Source organism: Trematomus bernacchii, unplaced genomic scaffold (assembly GCF_902827165.1).
Source record: "Trematomus bernacchii unplaced genomic scaffold, fTreBer1.1, whole genome shotgun sequence".
In the NCBI taxonomy this organism is placed as follows: Eukaryota; Metazoa; Chordata; class Actinopteri; order Perciformes; family Nototheniidae; genus Trematomus; species Trematomus bernacchii.
The window spans coordinates 26907388-26922798 of NW_022987739.1; the positions used below are offsets into that span (position 1 = coordinate 26907388).

The 15411-nt window shown below is 40.4% G+C and overlaps 2 protein-coding genes across 2 annotated transcripts; one reads left to right on the forward strand and one right to left on the reverse strand.

Annotated features, from left to right (window-relative positions):
• The first annotated feature begins 7211 nt into the window (after positions 1 to 7211).
• LOC117495517 (trace amine-associated receptor 13c-like) lies at positions 7212 to 11612 on the forward strand. The gene is made up of 2 exons (XM_034146793.1): positions 7212 to 7366; positions 10225 to 11612. Exons 1-2 carry the CDS (start codon positions 7212 to 7214, stop codon positions 11042 to 11044), a joined length of 975 nt encoding a protein of 324 aa, XP_034002684.1. The 3' UTR covers positions 11045 to 11612.
• A 1016-nt stretch (positions 11613 to 12628) lies between these two features.
• LOC117495374 (trace amine-associated receptor 13c-like) lies at positions 12629 to 14783 on the reverse strand. Its single transcript, XM_034146582.1, has 2 exons — positions 14430 to 14783; positions 12629 to 14280 (listed from the first exon to the last, which is right to left on the reverse strand). Exons 1-2 carry the CDS (start codon positions 14597 to 14599, stop codon positions 13461 to 13463), a joined length of 990 nt encoding a protein of 329 aa, XP_034002473.1. The 5' UTR covers positions 14600 to 14783; the 3' UTR covers positions 12629 to 13460.
• Between the last annotated feature and the right edge of the window lie 628 nt (positions 14784 to 15411).

Below are 15411 nucleotides of genomic sequence, written 5' to 3' on the forward strand. Positions count from 1 at the left end.
TGTGAAAATGTGCCGTAAAGAGACGACGGTGCGGGACACACCAACCTGAGTAGGGCGCCGCGAATGCCCGACTCCCTCTGACGGCCTCTGACTCCCAAAATCGGGTTGGTGTGTCAGGGGCCTTAGGCTGACTTCATCTCTGGCTACGCTTCCCTGCAGTCTCTGGATTTCCTTGCTCTCACTGAGACCTGGATTACACCATCCAACACATCCACCCCAGCAGCTCTCTCCACAGCATATTCCTTCACCCATACACCCAGACCCACTGGCAGAGGAGGTGGCACTGGTCTCCTGCTCTCTCCCAAATGGAGCTTTTCCCTCTTCAAACTACCTAACTTCACCCCTTCCACCTTTGAATTCCATGCCGTCACAGTAACCCATCCTATACAATTAACCATTGTTGTTCTCTACCGTGCACCAGGCGCCTTGGGGGACTTCTTGGAGGAATTAGATAATCTCCTCTCACACATCCCTGAAACTGGCCCTCCCACTGTACTTCTCGGAGACTTCAACCTCCAGACAGGGAAGATATCTGAACTAACATCACTTTTAACCGCCTTTGCTTTCTCACTGTCTCCATCCCCACCAACTCATAAAGCTGGCAATGTCCTCGATCTCATATTCTCAAGGAACTGCACCACTTCTAACCTCTCTGTAAACCCGCTTCACACATCGGACCACTTTTTCATTTCATTCTCTCTACCCCTTTCCAAACATAACAAACTAATCTCTTCTAATGCTGCACCTGTCCGCCGTAACCTTCGTTCCCTCTCCCCCTCTACTCTTACCTCATCGGTGCTCTCAGCCCTCCCTTCGTCTGACTCGTTCCAACTCCTGCCTCCAAACTCTGCTGCAGAAACTCTCCTCTCTACTCTTTCATCCTCTCTGGACTCTCTCTGTCCTCTCACATCTCGGCAGGCTCGTCAGTCCCCTCCTGCTCCCTGGCTAAATGACGCACTGCGTGCTAATAGAACCATCCTTCGGGCAGCTGAGCGGAAATGGTGGAAATCCAAACACCATGACGACCTCCTAACCTACCAGGCTCTCCTCTCCTCTTTCTCTGCTTCGATCTCTCAGGCAAAAAACACTTTTTTCAAGATAAAATCCATTCTTCCTATTCCAATCCCCAAAAACTATTTTCCATCTTCTCCACCCTCTTAGAACCCCCCAAAGCCCCTTCCCCCTCCTCCCTTTTGTCAAGCGACTTTGTTAACTACTTTGAAAAAAAGGTTGATGATATTCGTTCTTCTTTTTCCGACTCACCTTTACTCACCGCTGGGTCACCAGACCCACCTTTCACCCACACACTAACCTCCTTTTCCCCTCTCTTTCCAAGTGAGGTTCTTACCCTCATTATCTCTGCCCGTCCTACCACCTGTCCTCTGGATCCTATCCCCTCAAACATCCTTCAGACTATCACTCCTGATATTCTACCGTTTCTCACCCATTTCATCAACACTTCTCTAACTTCTGGTCACTTTCCAAACAGTCTCAAGGAGGCAAGAGTAAACCCTCTCCTAAAGAAACCCACTCTCAACCCGTCTGATGTTATAAACTACAGGCCTGTCTCTCTCCCCCCGTTCCTGTCTAAAACACTTGAACGCGCTGTCTTTAAACAACTCTCCTGTCATCTCCATCAGAACAACCTTCTGGATCCGCACCAGTCTGGTTTCAAGGCAGGTCACTCCACAGAAACTGCTCTCCTTGCTGTCTCTGAGGAACTGCACACTGCTAAAGCAGCCTCCCTCTCCTCTGTCATCTTCCTTTTGGACCTGTCTGCTGCATTCCACACGGTGAACCATCAGATCCTCCTTCGCACTCTCCAAGAACTTGGAGTTTCAGGCACTGCTTTTTCCCTCCTCACCTCATACCTCAAAGACCGCACCTACAGGGTAACTTGGAGAGGGTCCGAGTCCGGCCCTTGTCAATTAACTACAGGGGTCCCTCAGGGCTCTGTCCTTGGTCCCCTCCTCTTCTCTCTGTACACAAACTCGCTCAGATCAGTCATTAGACCGCATGGTTTTTCATACCACTGCTACGCTGACGACACCCAATTAATTCTGTCCTTTCCCCGCTCAGAGACCCAGGTCGTCGCACGCATCTCTGCTTGTCTAGCAGACATCTCTCAGTGGATGTCTGCTCACCACCTCAAGCTCAACCTTGACAAGACTGAACTGCTTTTCCTTCGGGGAAAAGATTGTCCCACTCTTGACCTAACAATCAACATCGGCACCTCTATTGTTTCCCCGACTCAGACTGCAAGGAATCTGGGTGTGACCCTAAATAACAACCTGTCCTTCACCGCAAACATCGCTGCTACAACCCGCTGCTGCAGATACACTCTTTACAACATCAGGAGGATACGTCCCCTCCTGACCCAGAAAGCGACGCAACTTCTTGTCCAGGCTCTCGTCATCTCACGCCTAGACTACTGCAACTCCCTCCTGGCTGGTCTACCTGCATGTGCCATCCGACCTCTGCAGCTCATCCAGAATGCAGCGGCTCGTCTGGTCTTCAACCTTCCAAAATGTTCCCACACCACACTGCTCCTCCGCTCGCTTCACTGGCTTCCAGTAACTGCTAGAATCCACTTCAAGACACTGATACTTGCGTACCATTCTGCGAATGGATCTGGCCCTTCCTACATCCAGGACATGGTTAAACCATACACCCCAGCACGTACACTCCGCTCTGCATCAGCCAAACGGCTCGCTGCACCCGCACTGAGAGGGGGACCCAAGTTCCCATCTGCAAAAACACGTCGGTTTGCTATCCTGGCTCCAAAATGGTGGAATGAGCTCCCCATTGATATCAGGACAGAAGAAAGCTTACACATCTTCCGGCGCAGACTGAAAACTCATCTCTTTCGACTCCACTTCGAGCGATAGAATTACTAACAAAGCACTTATATACTAATAAAGGACTGGCTTATCTAAAGCCAGTTGAGTAGCACTTGAAATGTTTTGGCTCTATGAAACCTGAGGCCTGTACTATGAAGCTGGATTTTCGCTTAGCCGGCTAACTTCAGGGAAATCTCGGGCTTTCCGGTCCTACGACGCTGGTTCTCTTTTTAGCAGGCTAGATTTCCATGGTAACTTATGCTGAGCGGCAAACCTGCTCCGGAGCAGGTTAGGTGGCAGGCTAAGAGATCAACTCAGTGAAAGCACCGCCTGCTGACCAATCAGAGCTCCGTGTGCGGAGTTTAAAGCGATCAATTCATATTACAGGATAGAGGAAATACAGAAAAACTGCCGTTGCAGGAAAGACGGCCGGCCAAAATCAACTGACTGTGTGAACGTGAAAATTAATAGAATATCCCCTCCCATCTTCAGAGCAATCTGACTATTATAATATTAGCGTTAAGAAAGCTTACTTAAATATCTGCCACGACATAAGTAACCGGATCAGAGTAACATTAAGTACAGTCCGCGGCACTGTGAGTGCAGACGTCGATGTGTCCCATTATCATTCATATCATATCACATCATAATGTATCATATATTTCCTTATTTGAGTCAGCTTCTTGAGCCGTATCTGGCCGTGCAACACTCACAGTGTCACATACTGTATGCAGAAGTATTATTTTAAGCAACACATTAAGTTGACGAAACACTCGAGTCAAATTCTCCTAATTAAAGTCAGATCCACTCGTGTCTTGGACGGGGCAGTGATATCATAAACCTGTTAATGTACGCATTCAAACACTTTTTCTTTTACCAGCTGTATTCACCTTGCAGGTGCAGCTATGTGGCTTTTATCCTGGATAAAGTGTTTAAGTCATGGATGTTTAAAGTTTAACTTCTTCATATTTGACTAATATTAAAGTTCACTTTTCATTCAGGAAGTATGACGCTGCGCTGTCAGTATGCTCCAAATACCACCCCTTTCATGTGAACGCGCACCTAACTAGATAGGACACGGCTGGCTTGAGCGATCCACTTGATAACCAGCGTCGTAGTACAGTTTAGCCAGAGCGCGTATGTTTTGGATTGGGCCAACCGGCTAACTCAAACATATCCAGGTTAGGTTGAACCAGCTTCGTAGTACAGGCCTCTGATGTACTTATATGATTCTGTTTTCTTCAAGTTTGTATCTTCTTGATCGAATGCACTTATTGTAAGTCGCTTTGGATAAAAGCGTCAGCTCAATGCAATGTAATGTAATATAACAATGGTTTGGATACATTCCCAGCATTCAAATAATATGTTTTTCTTGTGTTAAGAGTGCCTTTACTCACACAACTTAATTTAAATATTGAAGAGTCTGTCACGATCTGTCTGTGTTGTGTTTTGTCTTGTCTTTTTCTGTCTCTGGTTTCCTGTTTTGTTTTGAAATGTTTTCCTCCTTGTGTCTTGTCTGATCCTACTCCCTGGGTGTTTCTCAATCGCGAGTACGCTTGCTTGGTAGCACATGTCTGCCGAGCATCTTGCTTCAGAAGCGAGTCAAGAATACTTCCTGGCATTCGGAAAACGAAGTGTGGAACACGCTAGCAAGTGTGCAGGTGTGCGTCATATGAGAGGCCCCGCCTTACATCTTCCGCCACAGATTTGGGGAAATTGGTCCGTGCGCAAAGCATTGTGAGGATTTTAAGACCGCGAAGTCTACTCATGTGCAGACTCGATATTTCTCCAAACGGAGTACGCCGGGCTCGGTAGATTTCCAAGTATACTGGAGATTGGAACAGTACTTCGGCGGCACTCGATGACGTAGTATGCTTGAAATAGTGGCTCGGAAGCAGCTTTACTCGCGATTGAGAAACACCCCCAGTGTTTGCCTTCCCTGTCGTTAGTTTCCCTGGTGTGTCTGATTGTCTGATTGTGTTCACCTGTTGCCCTTGTGTTTCTGCCTCCCTTACCCCAGCTGTGTCTTGTCTTGTGATTACCCCTCTCTGTATTTAGTCTTGTCTTCCCCTGTGTGCCTGGTCGGTTCATTGTTGGTTTTTCCTGTCTCCCTCCATGTCAGTCAAGGTCAGTTTTGTTTGTATTCGCTACCTTGTGCTATCTATGTTTTTTCATGCCTTGTGTTTGTGCTCATCGGCTTTGGAATAAAGCTCGCCTTTTGTTTATTGACCTTTTTCCTTTTTGAAGTCTGCATTTGGGTCCTACCTTTGCCCAACCCTAACAGAGTCTTATGATATGACGAGAAATGTTAAGCTTGTTCATCTTTTATTAATGTAATGGACTTTCTCATACATCCTAATATATATATAATGTCTGCTATGGAGAGTGTAGTTACCCCTGGTTTAGGAGGTCTGTTCATTCAGATACTGCAGCCTTGCTCGTGTGACGCTGTACAGAAGAGAGTTTGGTTTAAAGGGGACCTATCATGCAAAATGCACTTTTGTACGTCTTTTATACATGAATATGTGTCCCCGGTGTTCCAGGGAACTCACCAAGTGTCAGAAAACACAACCCTCTCTATTTTCCTCCATACCCAAATCTCTAAAAAAGGGGCTGCATCGGAACTGATAAAAACTGATCCAGATTTGAACACTGTCCTGACGTCAGGACGGTGGCGCTACGGCTATTGGGCCAACTCTCCACCTATCAGGGGAATGTGGGGTTGGGCCACGGCCGGCCATTGCCGCTCGAAAGCGCTGGAGACGCTGTAGTACATATGCCAGGCCTGTAAGTGGCGCTGTAGTCTGCCACAAAAGCAGCAAGGAAGACTTCCCGCGCATGGTTGCCATGGTTAGCCTTCTGTTTATTCTCCGCTGTGGCTTTTTTTCTCCCTCCCAGAGGCAAGCGTTTGCTCCCGCTGCTTTAATTCAATGCAATCCCTCCCCGTCGAGGCAAGCACTGTAATTCTCTCCGGTTAGTCCACCAGCAGATGACAAACACCCACCTCTCCGCCTCTTCCAAGGAACGAGGGGACCGTGCGGCAGAGTTTCAGTTAGGTTTTCTTTCGCCGGTCAAGATGTCCGTTAAAGTTTTCCGGACAAAATTAGAAAAGTCAAAGGTCTTCTTTGTTATTTATTGAGCTTTAAAACAAATGAATAACGACTCTATATAATAATAGGCTATAATAAAACACGGAGGATGGAGATCTATTTCTGAGATCGGGCTTTCTGTGCAGCTGCTCCTCGCCTGTGGAATTCCCTCCCAGACCACCTGAGGACTCCACAGACCACTGATGCCTTCAAGGAAGCCCTAAAAACCTTTATTTTTAAAAAAGCTTTTGATTAAAACTTTTTTTTATTTTGTTTGTTTTTATTATGCCTCCTGTAGCACCTTGGGATTGCTGCTAGCAATGAAAGGTGCTTTATAAATTGAATTTAATATTATTATTATTATTTTTCTCCCCCTCTTCTGACTTGATCAGAGCACGCTCCCCTCTCCTGCAGGGGGGCGTGGTCAGCTGCAGCTCACAGAATCAGCCCCCTGCAAAAACAGGGCTGGAGAACAGCAAATAGAGCGAAATGAGGCATGGCTAAAATGCATGATCTGTTTGGTATTTTGAAAACAGAAACGTATAAATATACCTTATATAGGTATGGACCTACAATATATCATTTAAATATAGCATGATAGGTCCACTTTAAAGATTGTTTTTAACCGTAATTGCTGGAGAAATGATGGAGAGATTTGAAAAAAACTAAAAAGTTTGCAGCACTCATTCATCTATGTTGTAGCACAAGAAATACCATATGAATAAAGAAAGAGAAAATAAAAATATTGTTTCTGGGGAATAATTCTTAAAATAACTTTGTCAAGAATGTTTTGCTTAAGTGAAATAATCACTCACTTTTTCTTATTAAAATATTCTATATTATATTGAGCTTGTTCAGTAACGAGCATGGTTTGCATGAACTCCATCATTTTGGTGTCAGCCTTTATAGCAACATTAATAGTATAATATAATAATTTTAGTTTTTTAACTTTGACGTTTTCCAACATTAATCATAATCCCTACAAACAGCCAAATTATTGAAAAAATAAATGAGGTTACATCAATCATACATTTAATTTAAACATAAATATCAATTCACATTAGTGAAGATACAATAAGATATTGACTGTCTGGTGCAATAGGCTTTTAATGGAGAAAAGAAATCAACAGGTTGGTGTTTAATCCATGAGGTTCACTGTAAATGCTGGGTTACTTTAGATTTTTCTTTGTCACAGTGAAAAAGGAGGAGCGAGATAACTGTTAGTCTTTATGACAGAGAGTTAGGGTACCAGAGCTGCATGCCTCTCGTCTGGTTTCTGAGGATGGAGACTGAGCTCTGCTTCCCACTCCTCAACTCCTCCTGCAGGAAGCCTCTGCAGCACCGAGCCTTTATCTTCATTTACAGCCTACTGGCGTGCATCTCCGTGCTCACCGTGGCTCTAAACCTGCTGGTCATCATCTCTATCTCACACTTCAGGCATGACCATTTACTAACAAGCGTCACCTAGAATGTTTAATGTCTTTACTTGCATGTCTCTGCACCTTATTTTACAGGAGTTGCCCTTTGCACAATAGAGATATTTCTTACATTAAGACATTCACATACAGTATATTGCATTCAGCATTAAACGTACTTGCTAGAAATGTTCCTACTATAACTAATAACTCTGCAAACGTCTTTGATTATTGATATTAATGTTGGAAGCTGCTGCATGCTCTTTGACTTTCCTCCTAACACAGAACATATATACGTATAACTAGTACATACTGCGTTACATTAATGCACATCTTTGTATGTGTCCTTTCTTGTACGTACTTTAAAGGTTAGCAAATTCCTAAAAATAGTTTGCACATTTCAGCACAATGCTGCCACTTTTAAACCGGCACAGCTCTTCCACTTGTAAATTCCGCGATACTGCACTTTTTTGTACAGTAATTAGTCATATTCTTATTGTATTTCTTTGAATGCATATTGCGCAAAAGCTAGTGTGGTTGTTTGCAATGTACATGTTAAGTCCTAGGCTCCTCCAACAATGCAACATATACTTAAGACATGGATAAATAGGAAGTAAAATAGTGCAAAAAATAGAATACAATGGTGCAGTAAAATGAAGGATCTAGTAAGCTTTGCACATCTTAGACGGAATATGATAAACCAGAATGCTGAAAATATTAAATGTACAGTAGAATACAAATACAACTGTAATGAAATATATACATATATAAACATGTTTTGCATTTTATTAGTACTCTTACTGCTATAACTTATAACTCTGCAACCATCAAAATCAATGATATCAATGTTGGAAGCTGCTGCATAATATCTGACTCTGTACTTCTTTAAAATATACAAACTGGTACTAAGTATATTTACATTAATGCTTGTGATGCCCTTGAGTCATTCCTGACACTCCATTTATGTAAAGAGTCTTTGAGAAATAGGAAAAGCGCTATAAAAATCCCATGTTTTATTATTATTATTATTATACTGGAAGTTCTTAATTTTTCTGCACAATGCTTTAAAAACTGCACAGCTCTTCCACTTTTGAATTCGGCTCTAATGCCCTTTTTAGTCTCAGAAATGTGTCTCGTTCTTATTGTATTTTCAATTGTTGTATATTTATATCTCTTGTAAACTGTCTTTTTAGTTTAAGATGTAGAGGTTTAATTGTGTTATGCACAAAATCAGCTGTTATCTGAAGTCCTGGGCTCCTCCAACTATGCAACCTGCTTTATACTTAAGACATAAATAGACAAGAAGTAAAATAGTGCCATAACAAATAATGCAATTGATACAATAAATAAGTAAGATATGTACAGGTTTGATAGATGAGATAGAGAATGTAAAATAAAATACTGTACAGTAGAAACAAATCTGTAATCATATTTAAATATGTGTCTATCTAGAAGAACCTGAGATGAAATACTTCTTTACTGTTAGAATAGTTTTAGGAATACATTTTATAATACTTCTATATTTGCTCTTAATTTACCACCAAAAATACCAAAGTATGTGTAATATTACCTGTCAGTTTTACAGTTTTAGGAAAAGTTTGCATAATATTTCTAGATGTACTTAATGAGTTTATGTATGTACTGTATGTGTAATAATACCTGGCATTAAAATCAAATTTCATTTATACTGTTTATCCCGAAATATACATTTCTCTGAGACCTTTACACCGTGTACAGATACTAAATATAAATGATAGATTAAAATACAATATAATAAAATCACAATATAGACAATCCATATTTAAAAACTGACGATGTAAACATTAACATATATTTGGTATAATTAATTCTGATTATGTTACAAATATATGTTTTATATATTTGATTGCAGTAAACATCTTAATATAGCAATGTAACATAATGTTACATTGCTTTATTAAGATGTTTACTGCAATCAAATCAAAGTTTATTTATATAGCCCAATATTGTGTCAGTGGGCTTTACAGATTAACAAACATAGATGACAATGTACGATATAGAAATAAAAGAAAATTGTAAGAAACATGATAAGAACGTGAATTACAAATAATATAATATAATATAATAATAACCAAAAGACAGATTCAAGGCTTTTATTGTCATGTGTGCATAGCTACAGTGTAGTTATGACAATGACATTCTTAGGTCACAGGCTCCTCCAACAGTGCAACACAATAAAACAGATAATAGTGCAAGTAAATAAAATAAAATATAATATAATAGAAGTAAACAATAAACACTAAAGCAACTAAATAAAATACCATGACATGTAGGACTCAGGAGGATAAAACCTAAAGTCATCTGAATGCATGTGGACTTTTTTGTGTATTTAACAGAATAATGTAATATATGTTCACTGGTGATATTCTTCCTCTCCAGGCAGCTGCGGGCCAATTAAAAGTAGGACACAGGCCGCATTTGGCCCCCGGGCCGTAGTTTGGACACCCCTGATGTAAACATATATATTTGGTATAATTAATTTTGATTATGTTACTGAGTCCAGTCACATTGCTTTATTAAAATGTAATCAAATCGAAGTTTTGTGTACAATATAGAAAGAAAATTCATAATAAAATTATAAGCAACATGATAAGAATGTGAAATACAAATAAACGGATAAAAATAAACATAAAATTCAACAAAAAGACTGTAAAAATACAAAAAGCAATTAAATAAAATACCATGAAATGTAGGACACAGGAGGACAGAACATAAGGTAATCTGAATGCACGTGGACCTATTTTGTGTATTAGATAGATAGATAGATAGGTAGATAGATAGATAGATATGTACTTTATTAATAATGTCATATTTTAATGTTCACTGTTGATATCCTTCCAGGCAGCTGCACACCCCCACCAACGTCCTCCTCCTCTCTCTGGCCGTCTCAGACCTCCTGGTCGGCCTCTTCATGATGCCGCTTCAGATCATCCTCCTGAGGGGCTGCTGGGATCTCGGGAGCTTGATATGTCGAATGTTCTCCTACACCTCCTTTATCCTCACCTCTGCCTCGGTGGGAAACATGGTGCTCATATCCATCGACCGGCACGTGGCCATCTGCGACCCCCTGAGTTACCCCACCAAAATCACTCAGATGAGGGTCAAACTGTGTGTGTGTCTGTGTTGGGCCTCCTCTGTTTTCTACAACGGCGTGATACTCATTGACTTCCTAAAACACCCGAATATATACAGTGCCTGCTATGGAGAGTGTATAGTCATGATTAACTTCATCACAGGGTCCGTGGATGTCGTGTTGACGTTTGTCGGCCCCATTTCTGTCATCATAGTGCTTTATATGAGGGTGTTTGTGGTGGCTTTGACTCAGGCTCGAGCCATGCGCTCTCATATTTCAGGCGTCAAAATCCAGAGTTCGATCAAGGTCACTGCCAAGAAGTCAGAAAGAAAAGCAGCCAGGACTCTTGGCGTTGTCATAGTGGTGTTTTTAATTTGTTTCTGTCCTTATTTTTACCCCTCTTTTGGGGGACAAGACTTGATAACCGGCGTTGAGTTTTCAACGTTTGGGATCTGGCTTTTGTTTTGTAATTCCTGTATGAATCCACTGGTGTACGCTCTCTTGTACCCCTGGTTTAGGAGGTCTGTTAAACTCATTTTGACTCTTCAGATACTGCAGCCTGGCTCCTGTGACGCCAACGTGCTGTAGAGGAGAGCGTGTAGTTTAAAGTATATAGAAAGTGTGATTTCCCTCATTAGCACTGAGGAAATTAGGACGGAATATAATAACTTTGCAGCACAGGATTTAATAAAAAGAAGCTGGTAATTAAAGATCAGATTCCCCCAGGCGGCTCTGTTTTCTATAATGGTTTGATAAACTGCAAATAATGACTTTTGAAAAGCATAATAAACGTGTTTCCGGGGATTAAGTCTTACTTTTTTGTCGAATAAGACATAATAATAATCAATAATAATAGTCATGAATGTTTTGCTCATGAAAAGTAATCTAATTTTAAGAACATATATCCAAACTGTTCTTATTGAATTATTCTATCTTATATATTTGGCAAGATTTAACCAGTAACAATGGTTTGACTTTGCATACATTCCTAGCATTAAAATAATATGTATTTCTTGTTTTAAGAGTGCATTTACTTACACAACTTAATTTAAATATTTAAGAGTCTTATGATATGACGAGAAATGCTGAGTCTTGTTCATCTTTTATTAATCTAATGGACTTTCTCATACATCCTAATATATATAATGTCTGCTATGGAGTGTGTAGTTACCCCTGGTTTAGAAAAAAACTTTGCAGCACTCATTCATCTATGTTGTAGCACAAGAAATACCATATAAATAAAGAAAGAGAAAATACAAATATTGTTTCTGGGGAATAATTCTTAAAATAACTTTGTCAAGAATGTTTTGCTTAAGTGAAGTAATCACTCACTTTTTCTTATTAAAATATTCTATATTATATTGAGCTTGATCAGTAACGAGCATGGTTTGCATGAACTCCATCATGTTGGGGTATATTAGTTGTTAAGGTTAATTTGATCTTCAGTAAAATCCATATATTTAACATAATCTATTAAGGACCTCTATTATCTAAATGCTATGCTGTTTAGCCTTTAATCAGTAAAATATATATATATATATTCAGCGACCTTGGTTCCCGTGAAAGGCGTTTTATAAATTCCATTTAATAATTTTATTTTTATTATTATTATATTTTTTTGTTACCTGTGTTTTTCACCAGATTTTAAAAGTGGAAATATTATTCCTTTTTTTGTGTCTCTAAAGTCACCAACCCTGTATTATATCACTAGATGTGTACCTTCAACTTATATTTTCACGCTTTATTCTCTCTTGTCATCCTCTATAAAAACATATTAACAATATTTACATTCATAACGTACATTGTAACGTATAGCATCACTTATGCTTTACTGCACTTCCTGTTAATTCTTTAATATATTAGTATAGGTACTTCTGGTTGGATGCTTAATGCATTTTATTGACTTGTACCTGAACTCTGCTGCACAATGGAAATACAGTTGAATTTAATTTAATAACATTGAATAAGAACATAATTTCCTTTTTCTAAAATACCTTAAACTTGTATATGAACATTATAATGTTTTATTCTGACCACCTGAAATAACCTTCAAGAAAAAGTATTTTTCTCTTCATCAAGTTATTGGCCCTTGTGCAGAATTAGTGGATTTACATGTTGTGCTTTAAGTACAATTATGAATGCAGGACTTACTAACAGTGTGGTGTTACTGAGATTACCCCAAAGATTGATTTTATTTATGGATATAGAAAACAATCCAAGGATAACATGGAAAGTGAGAATGCTTATTTCCAACATGGTTACTGATATTATCACATGGCGCGTATTCCAACAAAACATTTACAAAATCCTTAACACAATAACCAACAAAAAGCAAATACAGCAATCCTACAACAAGATTCCTTTCATAACCCTCTCCTCGTAAAATAAAGCACTTAAAATACAAGCAGTCATTGTAAAATACAATAATAAACACAGTAAGTTAAAAGAGTAAAGTACAATAAGATTCCCCAGAACCTGCCCATTACACTATTAACTATTACAAATGTGAAAACCCATCCACTGCTGGAACATATTACATTTCCTTTTTCATAAAGAATATATCCGTTTAAAGAACATTTACATTCCTCTTTAATCCTCCACATTTATCTGACAGCTTCAGTATCTCTTCAATAGTCCGTTTCTGATCATTACTACAAATACATTAAACAAATCCACTTTCATAAAGATACAACTTTGCTGATAAAATTCACAAGCTGTACAGTATGTACATCACAAACAAAGTATCCTCCTTTATCAGGTGCAACATTAGACTGATAATCACATTCAAACATCAATCATTTAACACTAAAATATATTATATTCTGAAAGGGAAGATTGTGAGTAGTTTTAAGTAGAATTATGAATGCATGTATTTGACTTGTAACAGAGTTTTCCTACATTGTGATATTACTTAAATGAATAAATATAAGTACGTTGTACACTGGTGCAAACTATTACATTTCCCCTTTCATAAAAAACAACTTTTCAACAACTCAGAGTGTCACTATAGTATTTGAGCCTCGCGGGAACCAGGCTTCAGTATCTGAAGTGTCAGGATGAGTTTAATGGATTTTCTGAACCAGGGGTAGAAAAAGGCGTAGATGACCGGGTTCAAACACGAGTTAAAATGTGCCAACCAGATCTCAAAAGCTGCAGACGAAGCATCGACGGAAGTGTCTTCGCCTGCCAGAGCGGGGTAATAATACGGACAGAAACAGAACAGAAACACAACAATAACAATACCGAGAGTCCTGGCTGCTTTCATCTCTTTTTTCTTCACGGTTACTGTCCCTGAACGCTGCGCTGTTACAGCTGCAATATGGGAACGCATGGCTCGAGCCTGAGACAAAGCCACTATAAACACCCTTGAATACAGAACTATGATGACAGTAATGGGTATGATGAAGCTGAAAACAAGGTCAATAACTCCTGCAATGTAGTTAATGACAACAACGCACTCTCCCAAACAAGAGTTAGACCGGCCCGGCTTCTCTAGGTGATCGTACAAAAGCAGAGGTCTGTAGAAAACAGAGACAATCCAACACAGACACACCAGGATTTGTGCTCTCCTCTTTGTGACTTTGGTGCCGTAATGCATCGGGTCACAAATGGCTATATAGCGGTCAACAGATATGAGCACCATGTTTGCTACTGAAGCAGATGTGATGATGTAGTCGATAACGTAATACAGAGTGCACACGATGTCACCGAGAAACCAGCAGGCCTCGATGTAGATTATTTCAACGGGCATCAGCAGGAGGCCCACAAACAGGTCGGAGACAGCCAGGGAGAGGAGGAGGAGGTTGGTGGGGGTGTGGAGCTGCCTGGAGAGGAAGAATAGCATAAAGACAGATATTGTAATTATAAAGCTGGAACAAAAATTGTATTAAGACTTGTTTACTACAATTCACCAGATCAAAACAATTTCATCTTAATGGTCAATATGTGTACAATTTATAACATAAAAGGTTGCCTGAAGTGTGAGATGGAGATGATGACCAGCAGGTTAAGAGCCACAGTGATCAGAGAGATGGATGAAAGCAGGACATAGATCAGCATGGCCTGAGTGTACGGATGTGTTGGTTTCTTGCAGGAGGAGTTGAGTTGTGGGTAGCAGAGTTCATCTCCATCTAGGCTCTCCATCCTCAGAGAGAGAGAGAGGAAGCTGAACCATAACCTGCAGAAATCTGTCAAGAACTGTCTGTCGCGCAGCTCTTTTATCAATCTCCTTCCTTTCCTCCTCCACGCAACAGCTTACGTTTTCTTTTAGTTGGAGAGTATTGTCCCTCCTCCTTCGATCTTTCCATCATAACTTTTTTCCACAGTGTATTATCGTATTGTCATCTCAAAGTACACAAGCTTGATATCTGTTGTGATAAATACCGGTACCCCTAAAATGAGTCTTCATCCAAGATGATCCGTTCTTGGCCTAGTGTTGGTTCGGAGTTGGTTAAACTTAAAAAACGTACCTTAGCACCAGATTGCTTTTCCACTAACCAAAGTCTGAAAGGCGCCATGACATGATGTCACTGTGTAGTTTATACTTTTCCCAGCAAAACCAGCAGGAATTTTGCTCACAAAAAACAACAAAGGCTGACTGCTTCAGAGCAGTGCTTTAGTTGCTTTTATTCTTAAATGTCCCATTCCCATGTCATGGCCATTTCTACTGATCATAATTCCATTGTTGAGGTCTACTAAAATAAATGTATATTGTGCAATTTTCCAAACTCACATTGGTTTCTCATACAGCATCTCTGTATAGTATGTGTATTCACTCTCTGTCCTAAACGTCTCCCTGTGAGCCCAGTGGCCATCTGCGAGACACCGCAGAACTCAGCCTGGGCACACACACACACCCGCAGCCTGGCTGGGAGTTTGTGTGTGCCCAGGCTGAGTTCCGCGTTGGCTCGCTGTCTCGCCGACCCCACACCAGTGAGCCAGCCCACAGTGTCCCG

Coding starts and splice junctions, on each gene's coding strand:
- LOC117495517 (XM_034146793.1), top strand. CDS start 7,212: ATGGAGACTGAGCTCTGCTTCCCACTCCTCAACTCCTCCTGCAGGAAG. Junction 7,367..10,224: donor ATCTCTATCTCACACTTCAG/GCATGACCATTT, acceptor ATATCCTTCCAG/GCAGCTGCACACCCCCACCA.
- LOC117495374 (XM_034146582.1), bottom strand. CDS start 14,599: ATGGAGAGCCTAGATGGAGATGAACTCTGCTACCCACAACTCAACTCC. Junction 14,281..14,429: donor ATCTCCATCTCACACTTCAG/GCAACCTTTTAT, acceptor CTTCCTCTCCAG/GCAGCTCCACACCCCCACCA.